This window comes from Magallana gigas, chromosome 4 (genome assembly GCF_963853765.1).
Source record: "Magallana gigas chromosome 4, xbMagGiga1.1, whole genome shotgun sequence".
NCBI classification, from domain to species: Eukaryota; Metazoa; Mollusca; class Bivalvia; order Ostreida; family Ostreidae; genus Magallana; species Magallana gigas.
In genome coordinates, this window is record NC_088856.1 from 18118414 (window position 1) to 18138835 (window position 20422).

The window sequence follows — 20422 nt, forward strand, 5'->3', positions numbered from 1 at the left end:
GTTACGTCAAAACATGAATTTGATAACGTCATGCTTGGCACTGAAGCGTAATAACGTCTTTTTTGACGTGGCAGCGAAAGGGTTAATGAACCGTTGATACAACCGGATCCTGACAGGAATAACATAAAATTATGAATAAATCAATGGGGTGGAACTTCATAAATTTATCAACACTGACTCTAATATCTCACATTCAGAATAAATTGAAAAACACATCTACAGGCGATGTATAAGGGATCAAGGTATTTTAACACTTTAATCTAAATAGTAACTAGTTTATACTTGCTTCATACACATAATACATGTACTGAATGCAAATTCAAATTATCGCGCCAAGTGACTTACTTGATGATGTCACACAACGGCAGCCGACATGCATTAAGTGTAGAAGCCATGATATTTATTGTGAGGAATTACATGTATCATCACTGAAACAACTGTAAGTACATTTTCATGCTGAATGACAATAGGTTCTTTTATCCATAATATGAAGAGTTTACAGGAAATATTGCTTAATAGTTCATTAAGAGAGAAGCATACGACATGATAAAAATAGAGATTAAAAAAAAAACATGTCACCAGTCAATCGTTTTCAAATTAATAAGGTTCAGTTTTTCATGCATAGAGCTTTGGGTGATGCAGCTTAGGATTTCTAATCTTGCTAAAAACCACAACTATACCTGAAATCAACGAAAACGATCAATAAAATATGCTTTACATGATCATATACGACAAACGTGTAAATTAATGAAAACTCTTCTGCTACTCAATCAAATTATAAATTGTTTACTTTATGAAAAGCATTATCTTTATTCTTATGATATAAATCTCTTATAACCAATATATCCATATTTAGTGGCCTCGGAAGCAAATTGCAAATTGAACGTGGGGGAGGGGGGGGGCCTAGACATAAGACATTTTGACAAGCAAAAAAGGGGGTTATCATTACCAGTACGGTTATGTCTAACTTTGCAAAAAAAAAAAAGAAGAAGAGAAAGCCCACCCAACCTACCCAGCGCCCACCGGTTCCGACGATATTTACTTTTATTTAATTTTTTTTTTTAAATGTTCTCCTTTGCCAAAAGGGGAGAACAGAGTTATCTCCCGCGTCATAGTTCTACATCTACTCATAACCCCTCTTATTTAAGCGAAAACTGAAGTGGTTCCAGTGTAGGGTAAGAGAGTTCCGAAATGTAAGTCTCTATGACGCATTCATAGTGACGTCATAATCAGCCATTTTATAAACACACAATGGTAAGTATTTTATACTTTTCCTTGTTTCGAAGCATATTGTTAAATAAGACTCGGTTTACATTAATTAAGCACTACTCATTAAGAACCAGTGAAAATAAAAGACGTTTTACATTCGTCATTAATGTCAAAATAATTTTTCAGTGACGAGAAAAATATCCTGATCCTATGATGATAAAAATCTTATAACTACGAGACACTAACTGATAGTAATAAGGTGTTTTTCAAAAGATTGTTTTAATTGTTTGATGGCAAATGTAGGTAACAGCGTTGAATACATCAGAGTTCTTGAACTCTTTTTTTCACTGTCAGTCATTTGGACTGACAAATATCAGAAGTTTGTCAGTTCAGACTGATTTCTGTCAGTCCAAACATTTTCAATAGAAAGATGAAAAAACTACATGTACATGTATATTTGCCTTCTTATTTCTCTCATTTTTACCTTAATTGATCTGATTTCTCCTAACTTTCACATTCTGGCACCTGATAACATTCTTATTTATCAGTTTATATTATTAATCACTTATTATTTCCCAAAAAAAATTATAATAATTACATTGGATTTTTGTGTGTGTTTTTCTGTGTATTGCAATAAAAATATTCACTGAAAACCCTGTTTCGGTGTATGCAATGTACATGTACATTGAAAAAACGTACCGGGACAACACTTGCCATCTTGGATTTAAATAGGGCCCTCAGTTCACGCTATGTTTTTAACAAGTTCTCCAATTTTCTCATGATTTCTGACAAAATCTAGGTTAGAAAATGATAGAAAAACTTATTCCTATTGTCTTACTACATCTGTTAGCTGCAGTTATAAACACACCGTATCAATATGTACGAAATACTCGTCAAACATATCGATAGCAACAGAAGTAATAATTACTGAGGTGTTCCGAAAATGTATGATAAGTCTAGAGACAGCGAAGAAACCTGCGAAAAACTCTTCTAGATTTATCGTATGCGTTCAAATCTCCTCAGTAATTACACAGAGGCTAGGGTTTTCATCATATTTCTGTTGCTTTTGTACGAAAATTAGTTATATTTTTGCTAGTTACTCTGTCCAAATATACCTGTCATTTGGACTGACGGGCAACCTCAAGTAATTGGTCCTTGGTTATTTTTATCGGTCTTGCCGACAGGACCGAAAGATTTCAAGAACTCTGGTAATACATGTATAATGATGTTTTCTAGTGTACTGTGTTTGGGGGAAATTTACCCCCCCCCCCCCCCCCCGAACTGTAAAACAATCGTGATGAGTATAGTTTATATGGCTTTGACTTTGTAAAGGTGACGTTTTGTATCGAGGTAAAGAAAGTGAGCGCACAAGATTGTAAGTTTGCAGGAATCCTCGACACGAATCAATTGGGATTTAAATGTCTATAACCCCGAAAGGCTATGTACAGGTTTCAACAAAAATATATTATGTTGAGAGTCGAAGTACATGTACATGGCTATTCCGGTTATTAAAAAACTCACAAGCTTTCAAAAAATGGCAATGACAGGTAAAGCGATAACTAGTTGGAAATGCTAATGCAAACATATTTTAGTGAAGTTATATTTTGTATATCCTAAAAAACAGGCACGTAGCTTTTTGAAAGTGGGGGGGGGGGGGGGGGGCAGACTCATCAAAAAAATCTTGACAAGCCAAAAAAAAAATTAAGTTTCCCAAAATCTTCAAAATCCTGATCCGGGGGGGGGGGGGGGGGGGGGCTGGCGTACTGACAACTTTAATTTCACTCCTCATTTCCTTATTTACATATCAATTTTTTACCTACTCCCAAAAAAGTGGGGGGGGGGGGGGGGGGGGGGGCCGATGCTACGTGCCTGAAAAAGCTAGTTATAAGAAAAGAAAATAGTGTTCATTCAGCAGATCTAGAAATCAATAACAACAAATTAAAATATACCGGCATATTATAATTCAACATCATGTTATAATAACAAACATTTAAAACAAAAAAGTTGAAATTTAAAAAAAAAAAAAGACCACCAGTTAGATTTGAACCCAAAACACTGAAACACTGAAAACTTTTGTATTCAGTAATCCAGGACGAAACCACTGAGCCATGCGAGACTTGTCAAATGCTCTATAAAGTACTGTTTGGATCAACATTGTCATATCGATGGACTTTGTTTTTTATCCTTCAAAAAATAATTTGAAAAAGGACATAATTAGTCATCTCTGGGTCATCTCTCCATCTTTTTTTAAAAAGCGACATTTTTAATGTTAAACTATGTTATCTTTACACGTTTCAAATTTGTGGAGAGAAGACCCAGAGACAACACAATCATTTAAAAACAGTTGTAAATAAGTAGGATTTTGCACGAATTGCATCGTGTTGCTGTATTTAGACCCATATTATGATAAAACCTTTTGCATTTCAAATACTTTTCCACTCATTTCATATCCAACAGAAACCAAATAACGGTTTTAATTCGAAAAATATTCAAAATTAATTGATGAAATTTTCACTCTCCCTGAGCGCCCAGATTCCTGCCGAATGTACATCTTAAGCGCCCACTTTCAAATTTACCGTAAGCAATTTCAACAGTCATTATCTGATTATTTTTATGGTTCGACTTTGTTAAGGTGTGGTCATGTGTCATAGTGAATTTACCCTTAGGCTAAATAATTGGAACACAGTCATTTTCTGCATATTTTTATGGCTTCGACTTTGCGAAGGTGTAGTCTTGTGTTGGGGTAAGTCCTTAACCCCCCCCCCCCCCCCCCAAAAAAAAAAATTGCAATTGCAGCACAGTCAATTTCTGTTTAGTTATAAAGCTTGCCTTCGAGATTGTAAAGATGTTGTCTAGTGATGATATAAATTAACCCCCCCCCCCCCTAGAACTACAAAACAATAGTGATCTGTATACTTTTAAGGTTTCGACTTTGTAAAGGTGTTGTCTTGTGTCGGAGTAAATTTACTCCGAAGAATTGCAACACAGTCTTTATATATGTATATATTGCAAGTTTTACTTGTATATTCTCTTTACACCCTGTTCCAATTTGAAAATCATATAATAATTGAGATGCTTTGTTAGTTTTTGGGGTACATTTCCTCTCAAATGAGTTTTTTTTATTTCTTGTTACACGTGTTCCGCAGTAAATAAAGCTTAAAATGTCTTAATTTGCTTACATCTGTGTAATCGCTTTCATCGTTCAAAACAGATAAAAACGGATTTTCTGTTTAATTAATGAACGCGTTATATATAAAAATCTATGTTAATATTAATATTGTTACTAATTACAAAAAAAACTTGCAAAAATAATTTATTATGAGAGACTTCTGGTTGTATTGGATTTGATCACGTCCCGACCGGAATTATCACCTCATAATGCTAAAAGAATGATTCCTTATTCCTTAATGAAACCAGCGTCAGTTTTCACATGTTTTAAGAAAAAATGGTTTCGTGTTACCGAAAGTCGAAGCTCTCATTTTGGTTCTAAAGTTTTATACCACACCTGTCGAAACTGAAATTATGGATAAAAGATTATAATAATCAAAATACTTTCAACGTTTTAGAATTTTAAAATTTAACAATATTTGACCACAAAAAATGTTTAAAAAATTTTGAAAAGCGAAAAAATAATAAAAGGCTCAGCTGGACACGAACTTATAACTAAGAGATCCGTAGCTATTACTCAAACTCATTACTGTACGCTGTTTGGTGACAACTTTCGAGATAAACAACTAGATGAAATTGTTCTTGATTTTACTGTTTATTACGATAGGATGAACCTCAAAATATAGAGTTGTCCCATACTATAAAGTTGACGGACATATGTAACATACTTACATATCTACATACATGTATATCTAATTCTATCATTTATCATTCAGCGTTGATGGAAATCGAATGTAAAAACTATATAATGTGATACTTTTATAAGACTGTTTAAATATATGAAGTAGTTATAAATTGCCGGGGCATATAAAAAGTTTGGTTTCGAGATGAAGTTATAAAAAAAAACCTGAACAAGCTAAAAAACAACTCAGATAGGATCAAGTTATTAATTTGATACTTAAATTCACTGATAAAAACTACACGTTTCGATGGAATACCGGTATGCTACATAAATGTACTTGTTACATCGCAGACTACTTCAAAATTGCGTTTTGTTTGGTGTGGGTTTTTTTTATCGAGTGTGCGTTGTGGGCGAGTGGATAGCGCTATACAATGGCAGTAGAGATAATTAACCATTAAAATTTGAATCGTTATTTTTTTTTTATAGATGTGGTCTCATAAATGCAATGGTGTGTGCATACAAATTTAATAACGCGTTACGGAAAATTGTTTGCACACACCGTATCACCTATGAGACCACATCTTAAAAAAAAATAATGATTCAATTCTCACATTTACGTTTTTGAACAATTATTCCGCAAGAATGATTTATTGTTAAATATTCAGCGAGTATTGCACAATTTACGGAAGAGCCGTTGGAACAGTCGAATTATGCTGACACAAATAGTGCACTTCAATTATTATTAATTAATTTTATTTTTCATTCTGTAATTTGATGAATTTACTTTTGACCCCCCCCCCCCAACACACACGGATTAGGATTTTCATGATTTTGGGAATAAAGTATTTTGGGTATATTTTTTCTTTTTTTTTTGCTTGTCAAGATCTCTGATGATCAAGTTAGCCCCCCCCCCCCCCCAACTTTCAATTTGCTTTCGACGCCACTATAACTCATAAACTGATAAAATATATTTACATCAATGAATTATTGATCAGCGTAAGCTTAATATCAGGTCGTGATCCGATTTGAAGTCGCGAGGAGAGTCAGACATGTTCCTCGAGAAAGACTGTTTAAAGGAAAATTGAATGTATCATGCGCACAAGATTTAGGGATTGGGTCTTCAGTGTACAATTATGCGTAAATATCACTCAAATAAATCAATGCAATTTAATAGGGGGAAGTGAATGTAAATATATTTGCGTTAATGTCACAAATAGGGTGAGGGCATCAAAATAAGAATCACAAACTATTTACTGTTCATTGTCTGAACCCCGGTGCCTTTGGATACGAAATGTGTTGCAACTAAGTTGAATCCATACTTTGCAAAAGTTGTTTCCCTTTGCGGGGTCAACTCAAAGGTCAAATGAAAAACCAACCTTTTTCTTCTTTATGCAGCCAATTATTTGGGTGTCCTGTCATTGGCGGATCCAGAGGGGGGGGGGGGGGGTCCGGGGTCGGAACCCCCTCCCTTTCTCTGGGACATATGCATTTTCTTTTTTAAACTTGTAATGCCCATTTAAAGGCAATTTTTCCCATTTATAATATAATACTGTAATTATCTCAAATAAATTTCTTACGACGTACCGTAATTTACATGTATTTCTTATATGAAAAAACCCTAACGATCTTTTTATCGAAAAAAGTACTCTCCTTCAGCGTCCGGTGTTCACTGCCATGAGTAAACATGTGGGAAATAAAAAAAATAATTGCGTAAACTTAAGCAGTATCGCTAAATTTATACAGATTTATAATAACATCTAAAATGTATTTTCTGCTCTATTTCTAAAATAAAATCGATTATAGTTCATACAAATTGAACTGACAAGCCATCGAGTAAAACGACCTTCAAGTAGGAGTACATGCATGCTTTCAAATGTATTGTTTAGTTAATTAACTTATATAATTATGATAGAAAAGTTTTACATCGTTTCATTCGAAAATTACATGACTCGCTTATGCGGGAAATGCTATTTTTCTGGAATGCTAGCTACCTTCATACCCACATGAAACACAAAAGAAAGCCTTTTTTGTTTTGTTTCAAAAAATCGGAAATTATTTTACAAAAATACCCCGTACTAAGGGGTTAATATGTAAACCATTATGAAAATACACAACTTTTCAAAACTTTCCTGAATATGATCGCATCTGTTCCAGTGCCGGATGATGTAGCGCACCCATTACAGAGGTCACATCAAGTTCCCTGGGACGACTATTGCTTGTACAATTGTATTACACATCAATTCAAAATCAGCAGATTAACTATCCCCATTTTTTGTCATATCCTATCATTTAGACCTTTATTTAAGAAGGCAATTGATAGAAATTAAAATCGATAAATAGTCCACAATACAAAAAAAAAATAAAATTTTTAAAATAGCTTGTCGTAATTAGTCTAAATTATCTTTTGTTTCTTAGTGTTTATTTCTATTAAACATAGACGCACGTTCTCATTTCTGGAGACTTGTTTTTTTTTAGGCTAGAAATTATGCAAAACTTCATTACATTTACCAAAACGCTCAATAATGCAGTGCACTCTGATATTAAAATAGATATGAAATAGATATTGGCGAGATAAATGTTTATTAAACTTACGCACGGAAAACGTTCAAAAGGCCTTGTTTATTGACAAATAATGAATTTTGCACGTATTGATTTTGACCCCCCCTTTTCCAAATTGCTGGATCCGCCTCTGCCTGTGATGAAATCTTTTGGAAATTAATTCATTCCTTCAATATGTGTTGCCCCATCTTGGGGCAATCAAAATACAGAACGGAGACGTATTTTTGATTTCAAATGACAAAGTTATAAACCTTTAAACTACAAAGGCTACTGTGAGAAATCTATGGGTTTTCATCCAAAGATGGCAGCCAAGGGACATAACTTTTATAAAGCGTGGATTGGTCTATACTATTTTAGGAAATTTAAGTTTAATTAAAAAAAATCACATTGTAGTTTTTTAAAAGCATACCAAAAAGGCCAAATATTTACTAGTATATTCAATGAATTTTTTTTAGACATTATGACGTTATTCGTTGTGTGACATAATTAATTGTGTGACGTCATAAAAGCTTTGTTTATAGAGCAACTACAGATATTCAGAAATGGTAAGAACTTTTTTCTTATGCTCTAATCTTTATAAATAGGGGTGTCACTTTCTAGTTAATGACATGTCTTGGCGAATAACAACATAATTCCAATTTCGTTAGTAGTGTGGAGAGTGGGTGCGGAAGGGAGAGGGGTTACATAATAATTCAACGGAAAATTTTGTCCGAGAATAAATATAGGATACAATTTGTGAAAAATGTCGAAGCAAGCTCATGCAGAGCCTAATATGCATAAGCTTTATCAAATCAAAAACCGTGGTTTGCAAGGGGGTCGGGAATTCGAATGTTGCTCAAAGTACTTTTTTTTTTAAAAATATTAATGGGAAACAAGGATATGTTTTGTGAAATTCTTTTAGAGAAACAATGTCATTACAGAAAAATTAAAATTTATTTGTGGAATATGCAATCACAGTATAAGTAAAGGAAATATATATAGGTGGATTTATAAAATTACATTAAGAGGTCTCGATGGTCCTCGCTATTTTAAGACTATTTTGGTCTCCTTAACAAGAAGAACAAAAAGATAAACAAATTTAAAAGATAAGATATACATGTATGGCTTTTTCCTTATTAAAAAATGGTAATATTATGTATATAAAAATTAAAGTAGATCTAATGATAAGTTTTCCTGACCATCCAGTCTCCTTAACAAAGCTATAATTTATGGTACAAACAATGTGGCACAAACAATGTGTGGCACAAACAATGTGGCACAAACAATGTGGCACAAACAATGAGGCACAAACAATGTGTGACACAAACAATGTGGCACAAACAATGTGTGGCACAAACAATGTGTGGCACAAACAATGTGGCACAAACAATGTGGCATAAACAATGTGGCACAAACAATGAGGCACAAACAATGTGTGGCACAAACAATGAGGCACAAACAAGGTGTGGCACAAACAATGTGTGGCACAAACAATGTGGCACAAACAATGTGGCACAAACAATGTGTGGCACAAACAATGTGGCACAAACAATGTGGCACAAACAATGAGGCACAAACAATGTGTGGCACAAACAATGTGGGACAAACAATGTGTGGCACAAACAATGTGGCACAAACAATGAGGCACAAACAATGTGGCACAAACAATGAGGCACAAACAAGGTGTGGCAAAACGATGTGGGACAAACAATGTGGTACAAACAATATGGTTTGTCCAATGTGTGGTACAAACAATATGGCACAAACAATGTGTGGCACAAACAATGTGTGGCACAAACAATGTGGCACAAACAAGGTGTGGCACAGACAATGTGTGGCACAAACAATGTGTGGCACAAACAATGTGGCACAAACAAGGTGTGGCACAGACAATGTGTGGCACAAACAATGTGGCACAAACAATGTGGCACAAATAATGTATGGCACAAACAATGTGGCACAAACCCATTAGCTCATACAATCAGTCTTGACATAAATCATTTGGAATGGTTACATCATCAACCATTATTAGAAAAACGGTTGTGTGTTTATGTGAACTTAGTTTTGCAATTGTTAGGATGAAGAAGTCAATGAGATAAGCAGAGAACCCGGCAACGGAGAAGTGACAAGCAAGGAGGATGACAAGTGGGAAGAAAATGGAGGCGTAGAGGAAAATAAAGATAATTGCAAGGAGGCAGTGATTGAGGAAGGTAAGAAGGCAGAACACATCCTAAACGACGCGATAAAGAGCAATTAGACAATATATTTCATCAATTCAAACTTTATGGTTCATGTCTTGATTAACAAATTTTAAATTTAAGTACATGTATAGTGGTTCTTTTGATCCTATATTTCATATTAATATGCCATAGGAGATGATCATCAACTCTCATCAGGAGATGATAGTTACGTCACCTGTGTAGAAGTTCTAAGCGATGATGAGAGCAAAACAGGTAAGCTTTCATTAAAAAAAGTTTGGTCTTCACTTTGCATAGAGTTTTTAATAATTAGGAATTAAAAAAAAACAACTTATTAACTATAATGTATATTTAGCAAAAGACAATGAAATCACTGGGGAGGAAAGTGCTGGCTCCACCGCTAGTTATGAGCTTGGTGAATCAAGCGAGGGAGAATGTGGAACCGTCGGTAAAAAGGGGGGTGAGGACGGAACACAACCGAAAGAAATGCCCATAAAGGGAATTCTTGCAGTTAAACTAAAGACCGAAAAGAAGAATGTACAAAGCGATTTTCTCGAAGTACGTCCTGTAAATATTGGTATGGTTACAAGGAACAAGAGCGTGACCCTTAATGTCAGAGAGAAGGTAAGAATCGAGCAGCCATTATGATGAAAAAAGGCGAGTCTTCTTCTTAGGCTTCTTAGACTTCTTAGTACTAAACTATTTAACATAAATTCTTATTTTGAGTCTAAACTAGTAAAGATTTTATATTTTACTTGCTTTAAACTAATTCATGATATCCAACAAACCACACATGTATACCATTGTCATATATGATATTTTGATACCGCAAAATATTGAATTCCGGTTCAAAATAGTATGCAAAATTATGTACCTGCAATACATTGAACCCCCTGTAAAATATTAAACCCGGAGTTCAAAATATTATGGCTGCAAAATAATGAACGATTTTAGTTTATTTTTTGAAAGGGGGAGGGGGCAATATACTCAAATCACTTTAAATTCAGAACAAATTAAGAGGCCTCGAAGGGCAACAGGAAGATTGTAAAATAAACACACATGGTACGCAAAAAAGAAAATTCCCATACACACACCTCTATTTCTTACCGATATTGACTGTAGTTCATTGCTCTGTATAGAAATTGACAGGTTTGTCGATTGTTCGAAATCTTCAGCGACCTTAGAAAAATCACGGTCTGTACGAAATAATTACGACTCAAATTCCCATAACATACGATTTGGCTGTTTCTTTTATCTATTACGTACTGATGAACATTAGCAATAATTTAGTTGATTATACTTACTTTTTAAGATCAGTTTAATATTACTTTTTAAAAAGAAGGATGTCAATATAAAACAGGCAGGTACCATCGTTTTGGGGAGTTGGGGAGGGGGGCAGACTTATCGAGTAAAATTTAAAGCAAAAAAAAAAGAGGAAAAACAAGGAAATTTACATTTTTCAAAAATCGTGATTTCAAATCCTTATCCGTGGGAGGGGCGGTTGCGCCGAGTGAATTGTTCCTGTATATATAACTTCAGTTTCTAATTTCAAGGCTAATTTCCTTGCTTTCACTTTAATTTTTTACATGCTTACCAAAAATGGGGAGGGGGGGGGGGGGGGGTAACTCCATGTTAGTTCACTTTTTATAGTCAATTTAAGAACACTTTTTGCTGAGAGATAAAGTGGGGGGGGGGGGGGGAGGGGGGCATGCTACGTGCCTGTAAAACTGTAAAAACCGACACCACACATACATTTTATACGTTTTAGTCAAAATCTTAAAATGGCTTTTTCGCTAAATTCAACTCTCCTTAAACACATGTATACACTTGTCAAACTATGAAAAGGACTCAAAGAAAAAAGAGGAAGACGATGTGCCCCCAAAATCCTGCATGGTGGTCGAGTCTAAAAATAAAAAAGAAGAGCCAGAAGCCGCCTCCCCCGGGAAAGACCTCCTGAAAAATGTAGAGGCCGGCCTTCAAGAAGACATTGTAAGTATTGATAACAACAGTCATTTATTTTAACTGCCTTAACAAAATGTTTAAACCAATTAAATTTTTTTCATAATTCAGTTTACTGGGTTTTTTTTCGTTACAGAAATTCACACCAAAACGAGGCGACCAGCACAGGTCACATTTCCGACACCAGCAGACTGTGGGCCAGATAGCAGTATGTTGACTTTCGGTTTTTATTAAAAATATTGTCTGTTTTAACATTTGTTGTATAAATTGGATTACCGCGGAGTTTAAGGTGGCTGGATGGTCAACACATTACCCATCAGATTTACCTCTAATTCCAAGCTGTGGTTTGTTTAGGCAAACTTATATTTGGAGAAAGAAAAAATCTTTATATTTTACCTTTTAAATCTGGGCATTTTCAATATTTTTACATATACACTACGGCCAAAGCAGTTGGCTGTAGTGTAGATCTTCTTAAAAGGAGATCAATACTGTGTATAAATGGCCACAGCTAGCGAACTCTCTTAATACTAAAAAAAAAGCAACGTTATCTTTAGCTAACTCTCAACATTTAACTTGTGCATCCTAATTTCCTGACCTAAGTATTTTTGAAATTATTACGTCAACATTTTAACATCTTAATCCACTGATGCCTATGCACAAATGCAAATAAAACCACAATGTTGATTAATAAACAAATGAAATATTGGCTGAATGAAATAAAGAATGGTAAATTTCTGAAAAAAAATATCAAATCGCTTTCACCAAAAATTCTTTTAACAGGAAAACAGAGAGTGGCACCTAGATACGGATGATGTCCGGTACGGGGTCCACAGAACCTACTCGGACCAACCCCCACAAGAAGAACCGGTATGTTAAAATTTTAAAGTAATGACAAATTATATATATATATATATATATATATATATATATATATATATATATATATATATATATATATATATATATATATATCTCCCCTAGCATGTGGCGAATTTGAAAAAGTGTAAACTGTTTTATAAGATACTTAGCGGACAGGTGAAATGTGTTCATGTAATAAGTCAATATATACAAATAGATATAAAGTTATGTCTATCAGTATCTAACCAAAGTTCCCTAGATATTTATTGGAATAGACTTGATCTTCGCACCACGTGACCAACCAGCTTATCCACTGATGCAAAGTGATACATGTATAATTATGTCCCTTTTTTTCACAAAGAAAAAAAACTTAAAAAAAAATCTCTCATATCTACAGATAAAATTAAAGAGGTAGTCAGGAATACCTGACTCCAGCTGTTAATTATGTTTATGTATGGTGCACCATTGTTGTGTTTTGTGCTTAGGGTTGCTGGACCATATGCAAGGTGTTGGGAATGGACCTGTGCTGCTGTTGCCTCTGCACGTCGCCTCCAGATCCATATTTTATAGAGGTATTTAATTTTACTTTGGTATGTAAGCAACAGTCATATACCTTTATCCTGATACAAAAAAATAGACATCAGATGCCGGGTACTAGCATTTCTTCTTTATCATGACCAGGAGGTAGACGATGACGAACAGGCAGCATGGCAAGAGGAGAGGAGAGAAAATGAAGAAGTGAGACAAGATGACAAAGCCATGGACGATATCTCGTTCAACGCCAACACTGAAATAGAGAATTAACCAAAACGTGTTGGGGTACATCATTACTTCGCTATATATATTCAATTCTATTATTCATATTACTATAATAGTTTCACATCAATTTAGTGATACATGTATGATTCTAATAATACACAGTGCACAGTTTTGGAAATGATTTTTGAAATTAATATTTAACATTTGATTTTGTTTTCAGAGGATGAAGAGAATAAGACGTTTTTTTAAACGTCTCTTCTGCTGCACATCAGGGTAAGGAATTGTTTCTTAGCAATGAAATCAAAGTACAATCATGAGCTCTGATGAGCTCGATTTTTTATTACCATCACCATTAAAACTTTATCTATCACCCCCCCCCAAAAAAAAATATATGTATATATATATATATATATATATAATTTGTTTGAATTGCTAATGGTAGATGCCTTAATCCTAGTCAATCACGCCCACTCAATGCTCATGGCAGGTTAAAGTCATAGTAATTAGATTGTGACTCCTTAAGTCCACGGAAACTCATATCCAGGCAACACAATGCCTGCATGGCCTGCAATGCCTATCGACATTGTATGTGTAAGGGTAGAGGTGGGGTTTATTGTCTTGCTCGCAAAGTAATTTGCCTCGCAGACTTCTACATATTACCCCCTGGCGAGACATGTACAATCCGTAGCATCGTCAACTCCATGGGATGCATACAAGCAGATCAAGCTCTGTCTAATTACGGCACTATTTGATTTTCATTCATATAGCCAGCTCGTCTGAGTCTTTGAGAAGCTAACCTGTCTGATCACTGTGTCCCACGCCACTTGATTACATATACTTGAAGGTCAACACACTTGTCACAGAATCAGAATTATAATAGGGCAATTACTCTGGTTTCATTTATATTCGTGGCCATTCATTTTGGTGGATTCAATAAAAATCACGGTTTCAATGAGAAGTAAATTCGTGGCCAATGGTCCTATCGATGCAAAATCTTAATAAAAATTGCACTACAATAAACATTTGGTTCCGTCGATCAACTTCATGACGAAATCGACCAAAATTGATATTCAACGAATAATGATGAAACCACAGTACGGTACATTGTTCTGACTACTGGTTGGCAAACCAAGGTTTAAGTCTTTCCTCCATAGGTTGTAGCATTTGTTGCTGTCCTGTCCTATCATTCGTACACACTATCACGATATGTACCGACAGAGTTGTAGAATAGCACCAGCCATATGAACCAATGACATTACCGTACCTGAATTGTCAATGCGTATTAGATTTTTTAGACTTTTGAAGGGATTGGGAAAAGCAATACAGGTGGAACTATGTCTATGTTAACCCCCTCCTGACCAACAAGGTATAGACAGCTTCAGCTGTGGTACCCTTTAGCTAACACCGATTTGTGATAACCTTAATAGCATGTAACAGGAGCAACACTGCTGCCTGTCTTAGACAGAGGTACAGGGTCTGACTTGGCAGAGTTTTAGCTAGAAAGCATTTTACCAAAGTTCACGAAGGCAGCAGTGGACAGAGGCTGACTTGCGAGTACTTAAGTTCTATAATAGAGCAGGCATCCTGTAGCACATAGAATACATCTTCTTGTGACCATCCTGAGCAAACAAGTTACTCATCCAAAAAAAAAAATTATAGTTCCTTTATTGGTGCTCATCCTGTGACACATTGGATGTATATCATCCTAGAGCAAATAATTATGGTACATATCCCTGTGCTTATCTTGATACACACAGGTTCATCTTATTGTGCTCAGCCTGTAGCACTTAAGATTTATCTCTTTGAGCATGTTGTGCTTACCTTGGTAATGTGCAGGACTTGTAGGAACTCCTATAGGACTTGACCAATACGAAAATGTTTAGATCAAACCACCCTTGGATTTATTTTCCTTGTTCAGCAATGGCCTCTGTCAGTTGGACAGGCCCAGTTTCCTTTATCCAAAGTGGATTCTTTCAATGGAATTAATTGCGTTGGTTCTCCTGTTAGCACCAGATGTGAGCCTTGTCCATTCGATCAGAATTGATAGATTTAATTCATGTTTAGTTTCTTAATTTATTATGCTTAATTAAGGCTTCACAAGCTTTTGGGTACATATTGGACTCCAAACAAATATCATCCTTATTAATGTTGTTTTGGTAAATTAAATATTTTAGCTCATAATAACTTTTTAATTTAGTTGACAAGACAACGACAAAACAGGTACATGTTCACGTTTTTTATGATTTCGTTTAAAGGTTTCTTTTGCCAAAAAGACTGAGACAGACCTTTTATGGAAAAAATGCTCTACGTTAGATTATTTGAATAACAGTTGTTTGTATGCTTTTTCCATTTTTTTAATTTCAGATTTCGGGAGGATTAAAAACAATCATTATAAAATCAACGGTGCATGTGTGATATAGAACATTAAGTGAAAATAATTATATTTTTTTTTGCTGCATTTCTTATGTTGATGAAAAATCGATGAATTCAATAGCGATTTTATCTTATCATACCGGAGAAATATGTTGAGAACAAAATTTTACATCAAACTGCCATGTTGAATTCAGCTCCAAACAAAAGCTTGAGATTGAGATGGAATGAAGATCAACTTTAATTTTGAAGCAGCAACTGAAACCAACACTGAACAAGGGAACACTTGCAGATTGAAATTATTTGAATCAACAGATTTCCGGATGGACTCCGTGTAAAAAATTTTGACTTCAAATAAAACAGTGTTTAATGAAACACTGTTGATTGAAATATATCACACATGCGCCTGGTTAATTATTAATTAAAAATTCAACTATTGATAAAAACATTTGAGGATAAAATCAATGTCTTCAGTATCGCCTCTATTAAACCACCGATGTCATCAGTAAAGCCTCCAAACCTCCTCCAACTTCAAGAACAGAATTCTGTTCTACTCGTTGTATGTGATGTCCTTTCAAGTGGATACAAGGGTGTTCGAATGCTGAATAATGGAATAATGGCTTAATTAACCCTTAATCATGAGAGCTCCCAACATACAATTGTTATGATACATGAATATGATATCAAGACCACTCCATGATGAGAGAGCAGGAGAACTGATTTTTACAAATCGATCTGAACAAAACTGCATGAAATCCAAAACTCTGGACTGGATGAAAATCCTAACAATTGCAGTAGCTGTCACTATGATGTGTACTTAACACATGCATAAGTCACATACATCTTAATGAATTCATCTCAGGAGTCCTGATGTCTTTGTGGTAAGAATTATATCCAACTGTAGCATTTAAGATTTTTTTTAAGACTGATCATCTGTCTAAGGCATGCATTTTAACAGATAATTTTCAAAAAAAGTAGATGCGCATTATTTAATTAATAATGAAGTCGTAGTAAATATCTTCCCTGTCTTTGCATCCATGTTACTTTTAAACATCATGAAAATTTAATAATAATGATTATAGACAAATCATTGATTTATGTCAACAAGTTTTGTGTCTCTATATTTTAAGCCTGGTACTGCTGATATGTATATTATAAGGACCTCAATCAAAAAAATGTTCAACCTTTCAGCCAGCACCAATCAAGGCCCGGAACTAGTTTCTGAGACCATCCCAGAAAAGGTCCTGCTCCACAACTTGAATTTGATGAGCCTCTGACAAGCTGTAAGCTAGAATGGACTCTATTTCTTATGGAATTCAAATTTTATCTATTTTAATGTTTGCATGAAAATCAAGATGATCCCATTTGATAGAGCTATTCAAAAAGGACCCTTTGACTGCTTTGCCATTTCAGTTGTTTCTTGTTGATTAATTAGTTAATTAAATGTAAATCGTTAACTAACAATTGTTATAAGTTTCTAATTTAGGCAGCACTTTGACCGTACGTGGAACAGGAGACAAAACAAACACACCAGACTGGTTCAATGGTCAAACACTGAACACAAAGAGATTACCATTACAATTATAGTATAGGGTGTTGGCTATTGGTAGAAATAGGACGCGTGCTTATTAGTTTTCATCAATTTACATCAATTAAGAAATGAATTGTTTGAGTACATTGCATTGATATTGCAACTATTTTTTTCTCCAGGCACTCCACAGCATGCTGATACAAACCAGTTTTGTCCGTTTATTGTGCTTATGCACATGATGAAATGCCACTTAGATAATAAAGGTGCTTGACGTCCATAATAATCCTCAAAGGTACATAAAACTACCACCCAGTCGTAATTTGGAGGTGGCTCCCTTTCTTAGAAAAACGCCACTGCCACAATTTGGGTCACTATAATAGAACTGTTGACAAAGCTAAGGCAGTGAAATTATTGATGATGAAATATAATTATCATTATCAGTTGTGTGTGAATACTCTTAAATACTTCAGTAGATAGTTTTTTTCCATAATTCTCTTACATATTGCACTTGATAATTTAACAGGAATGACAGCAGAACAATCCACTGGATGGAGTTATAGCACTAATTAGAGATGCTGAGGTATTCATCATTATAAATAGATAAACTGTAATACTCTTTTCAATGAAAGACGTGCTGATAACATGTAATTTCTTTACCATAATGCTATAGGATTATCATTTTCGAAAACATGTTATATCTACACAATTTATACTTCTTTTTTAGTGTTTGCTGCAGTGACTGGGGGTCGGTCTGTCAAGATCAACATTGATGGGCGCCAAACAGAGATCTGTGAGAGTGGGGTCTACACTAAATGAAGCAAAACCACTGCAGCGTGTTCAAGCCTTACCGTTTCTATATATTTACGTAAGATTTGTAATAATGCTGATGGGAGTGTTGATTCGGATGCGGTAATTGTCCGCTCCAATATATTCATGTTTGAATTGCAAATGTTATGTTGATGGGAGTGTTGATTCGGGTGCGGAAATTGTCCGCTCCAATATATTTATGTAAGTTTTGTAATTATGTATTTATGTAACTAATAGATTTGTAATATTATTCTGTATTTATTAAATTTTATTTAAATATTCATTAAAATTAATGATTCCCTTAAGAATTAAAGATTGTTTACCTTTTCTCATTGCATGTCAGAATCATTGGAAGTTGGACTGTTGGAAGTGTAATAGTGTGTATGTTAGGTCCGTGTAACTATATAATAGGCTCAGTACTGCCATACACCTTCTTGCACAAGCTAGTGTGTTAACCCTTTAGATCAATCTGTAGAGTGTTTTTAAACTGAAGGATCCTAGGTTCGAGCCTAACTCATTCCTCCTCCTTTATTTTATTGGGGCCCAGTAAAATAACCCACGTGAAGTGGCCAATTGAGTCTTATGTGCGATTTATAAGGGATAAAGATCTCAAAAGAAAAGGTGGGAGAGTGTAATAGTGTGTATGTCAAGTATATAAAAGGCTCAGTACTGCCACCCTCCTACTAGCATTAGCTTGTGGGTTAACCTGTAGAGAATTGGTTCTCACTGAAGGGTCTTAGGTTCGAACCTAGTGCATTCCTCCTCTCCTACAGTTACAGTATAATTCTATGAAATTTTTCTTTCCATTTTTTGACAATATATCAAATACAAGACTGCATTATTAATAGAATATAATTTGATTCTATGAATTTTAACTGTTAACTTTGTTTTCATTGCAATATACAGTACATAGTAAAAAGTTGACAGAGAAGATTCGGACTAAGACCCTTTTTCTTTTACATGTTCCACAACATTATGAATTTTGGTTCTCATTCAAAATATTATGGTAATCAATGTTTATATTCTTAATATCTGAAAATTGACAATGTTGGTTAAATTTTTATTACACTTTTAATATATGTTTTTTACAGATTGAAACTTTTCTCCTAATATGGATATAAGGGCGATATATGAGTGTTATAAGGGAAAGTAAAATCATTTAATATTTTGTAATGATAAGAATAACTAATTGTGTTCATATTATTATGTGGGTTTTATATAATATTCATTTGACACACTTTTTAAAGTTTTTAAACAATGGCATAAGTTATTTTATGGAAATGTCAACATTTTGCTTTCATGAAAACTGTACTAGTTTTGGGGCCCCATATGTCACTTATATAGACCACATCCATATAAAATTTTGATATATCTTAAAACCACTATATCTAATATTAGTAATAATAGTGATATGGGGAGATTGTCATATTTTAAAATTCCAGGGGCCAACATCCTTAAGATGATGATTGGAAAAGGACCCGGGCTATCAAATGAAATCACTCACTTCCTTATAAATTGTTTACACTCTTTGTACATTTTTACCAGTTAATGAATAAAGTTTGAAAGATATATCACATTATAATTATGTATGATATCTGCTTTATGACTACTAAAAATGCGTTCATGCACTGAGGTACATGCATTATATACAAAAATTAAAAACATTATTTGAACCAAAGAATATCTGGAATTAAAATAATATTCTGTGGTTTCATTGAAATTCTTAACCGTCAGTATTTAATAAAACTCATAGTAAGAAGAAAGGTTAAGTTAATTTAAAGACATTTGGCCTAATAATGCATTATCAGATATTATATGTCATTGACCGTTTGATTTCATACATGAAACAAGCAACCGATAATCCATAAAAAATAGTGTTTTCACATGATAAAATCACACTATGAATAATTTTGAGGAGGTCTTAATTAAATGGACACGTCTCCTTTAGAAGTTCAGTAATTAGGCAGTTGGATAGCGATGGTCAAGGCGCTCGTACCACCGACTCCCGACCTCGCAGAATGTTGTTATAAGTATGCGGAGTTTTTATAAATCTTATGAAACGGATAATGACTTAGGCATTTTCCGTGGGTCACAATTATCTTTTTTTCTACAATTTACAATGAAGAGTTTATGCTATACCGCCAATGTCAGCGTTCGCCTTTTTCATATTTTTAGCAGGTCACCTTTTCTAAGTTAACACTGTTCCAAATTCAATAAACTTGCTTGGAATGTCGACAACTTTAAGTGTTTGGGGAAAGTTGCAGCAGACAGACAGACAGACAAGCTGACAAACAGACACAGAGACAGACGGTGTGGAGATTTTACCGAAAACAAACATTAAATCTAATAAAAAACTAGTTATCACAATTAAAATAACCTCTTCAGTCACACAAACAAACCCTA

The 20422-nt window shown here is 34.4% G+C and overlaps 1 protein-coding gene and 1 long non-coding RNA gene across 3 annotated transcripts; both read left to right on the forward strand.

The window, feature by feature from the left end:
* Positions 1 to 13: 13 nt before the first annotated feature.
* On the forward strand, positions 14 to 16293 carry LOC109619921 (uncharacterized). The gene is made up of 12 exons (XM_066083255.1): positions 14 to 47; positions 411 to 439; positions 9615 to 9747; positions 9910 to 9990; positions 10091 to 10359; positions 11581 to 11724; positions 11831 to 11902; positions 12475 to 12561; positions 13038 to 13124; positions 13234 to 13371; positions 13532 to 13584; positions 15676 to 16293. Exons 1-10 carry the CDS (start codon positions 14 to 16, stop codon positions 13354 to 13356), a joined length of 1059 nt encoding a protein of 352 aa, XP_065939327.1. The 3' UTR covers positions 13357 to 13371; positions 13532 to 13584; positions 15676 to 16293.
* An 18-nt stretch (positions 16294 to 16311) lies between these two features.
* Positions 16312 to 18269, forward strand: LOC105344163 (uncharacterized). Of its 2 annotated transcripts, XR_010712915.1 has the most exons (5): positions 16322 to 16562; positions 16873 to 16964; positions 17392 to 17504; positions 17736 to 17792; positions 17949 to 18269. It is a non-coding gene; the product is annotated as an uncharacterized lncRNA (long non-coding RNA). The 2 variants fall into 2 exon arrangements; XR_010712914.1 differs by having other exon boundaries at positions 16312 to 16562; positions 16873 to 17504.
* The last annotated feature ends 2153 nt before the right edge of the window (positions 18270 to 20422 follow it).

Coding starts and splice junctions, on each gene's coding strand:
- LOC109619921 (XM_066083255.1), top strand. CDS start 14: ATGAATTTGATAACGTCATGCTTGGCACTGAAGC. Junction 48..410: donor GTCATGCTTGGCACTGAAGC/GTAATAACGTCT, acceptor ATTTATTGTGAG/GAATTACATGTATCATCACT. Junction 12,562..13,037: donor AACCCCCACAAGAAGAACCG/GTATGTTAAAAT, acceptor TTTTGTGCTTAG/GGTTGCTGGACCATATGCAA.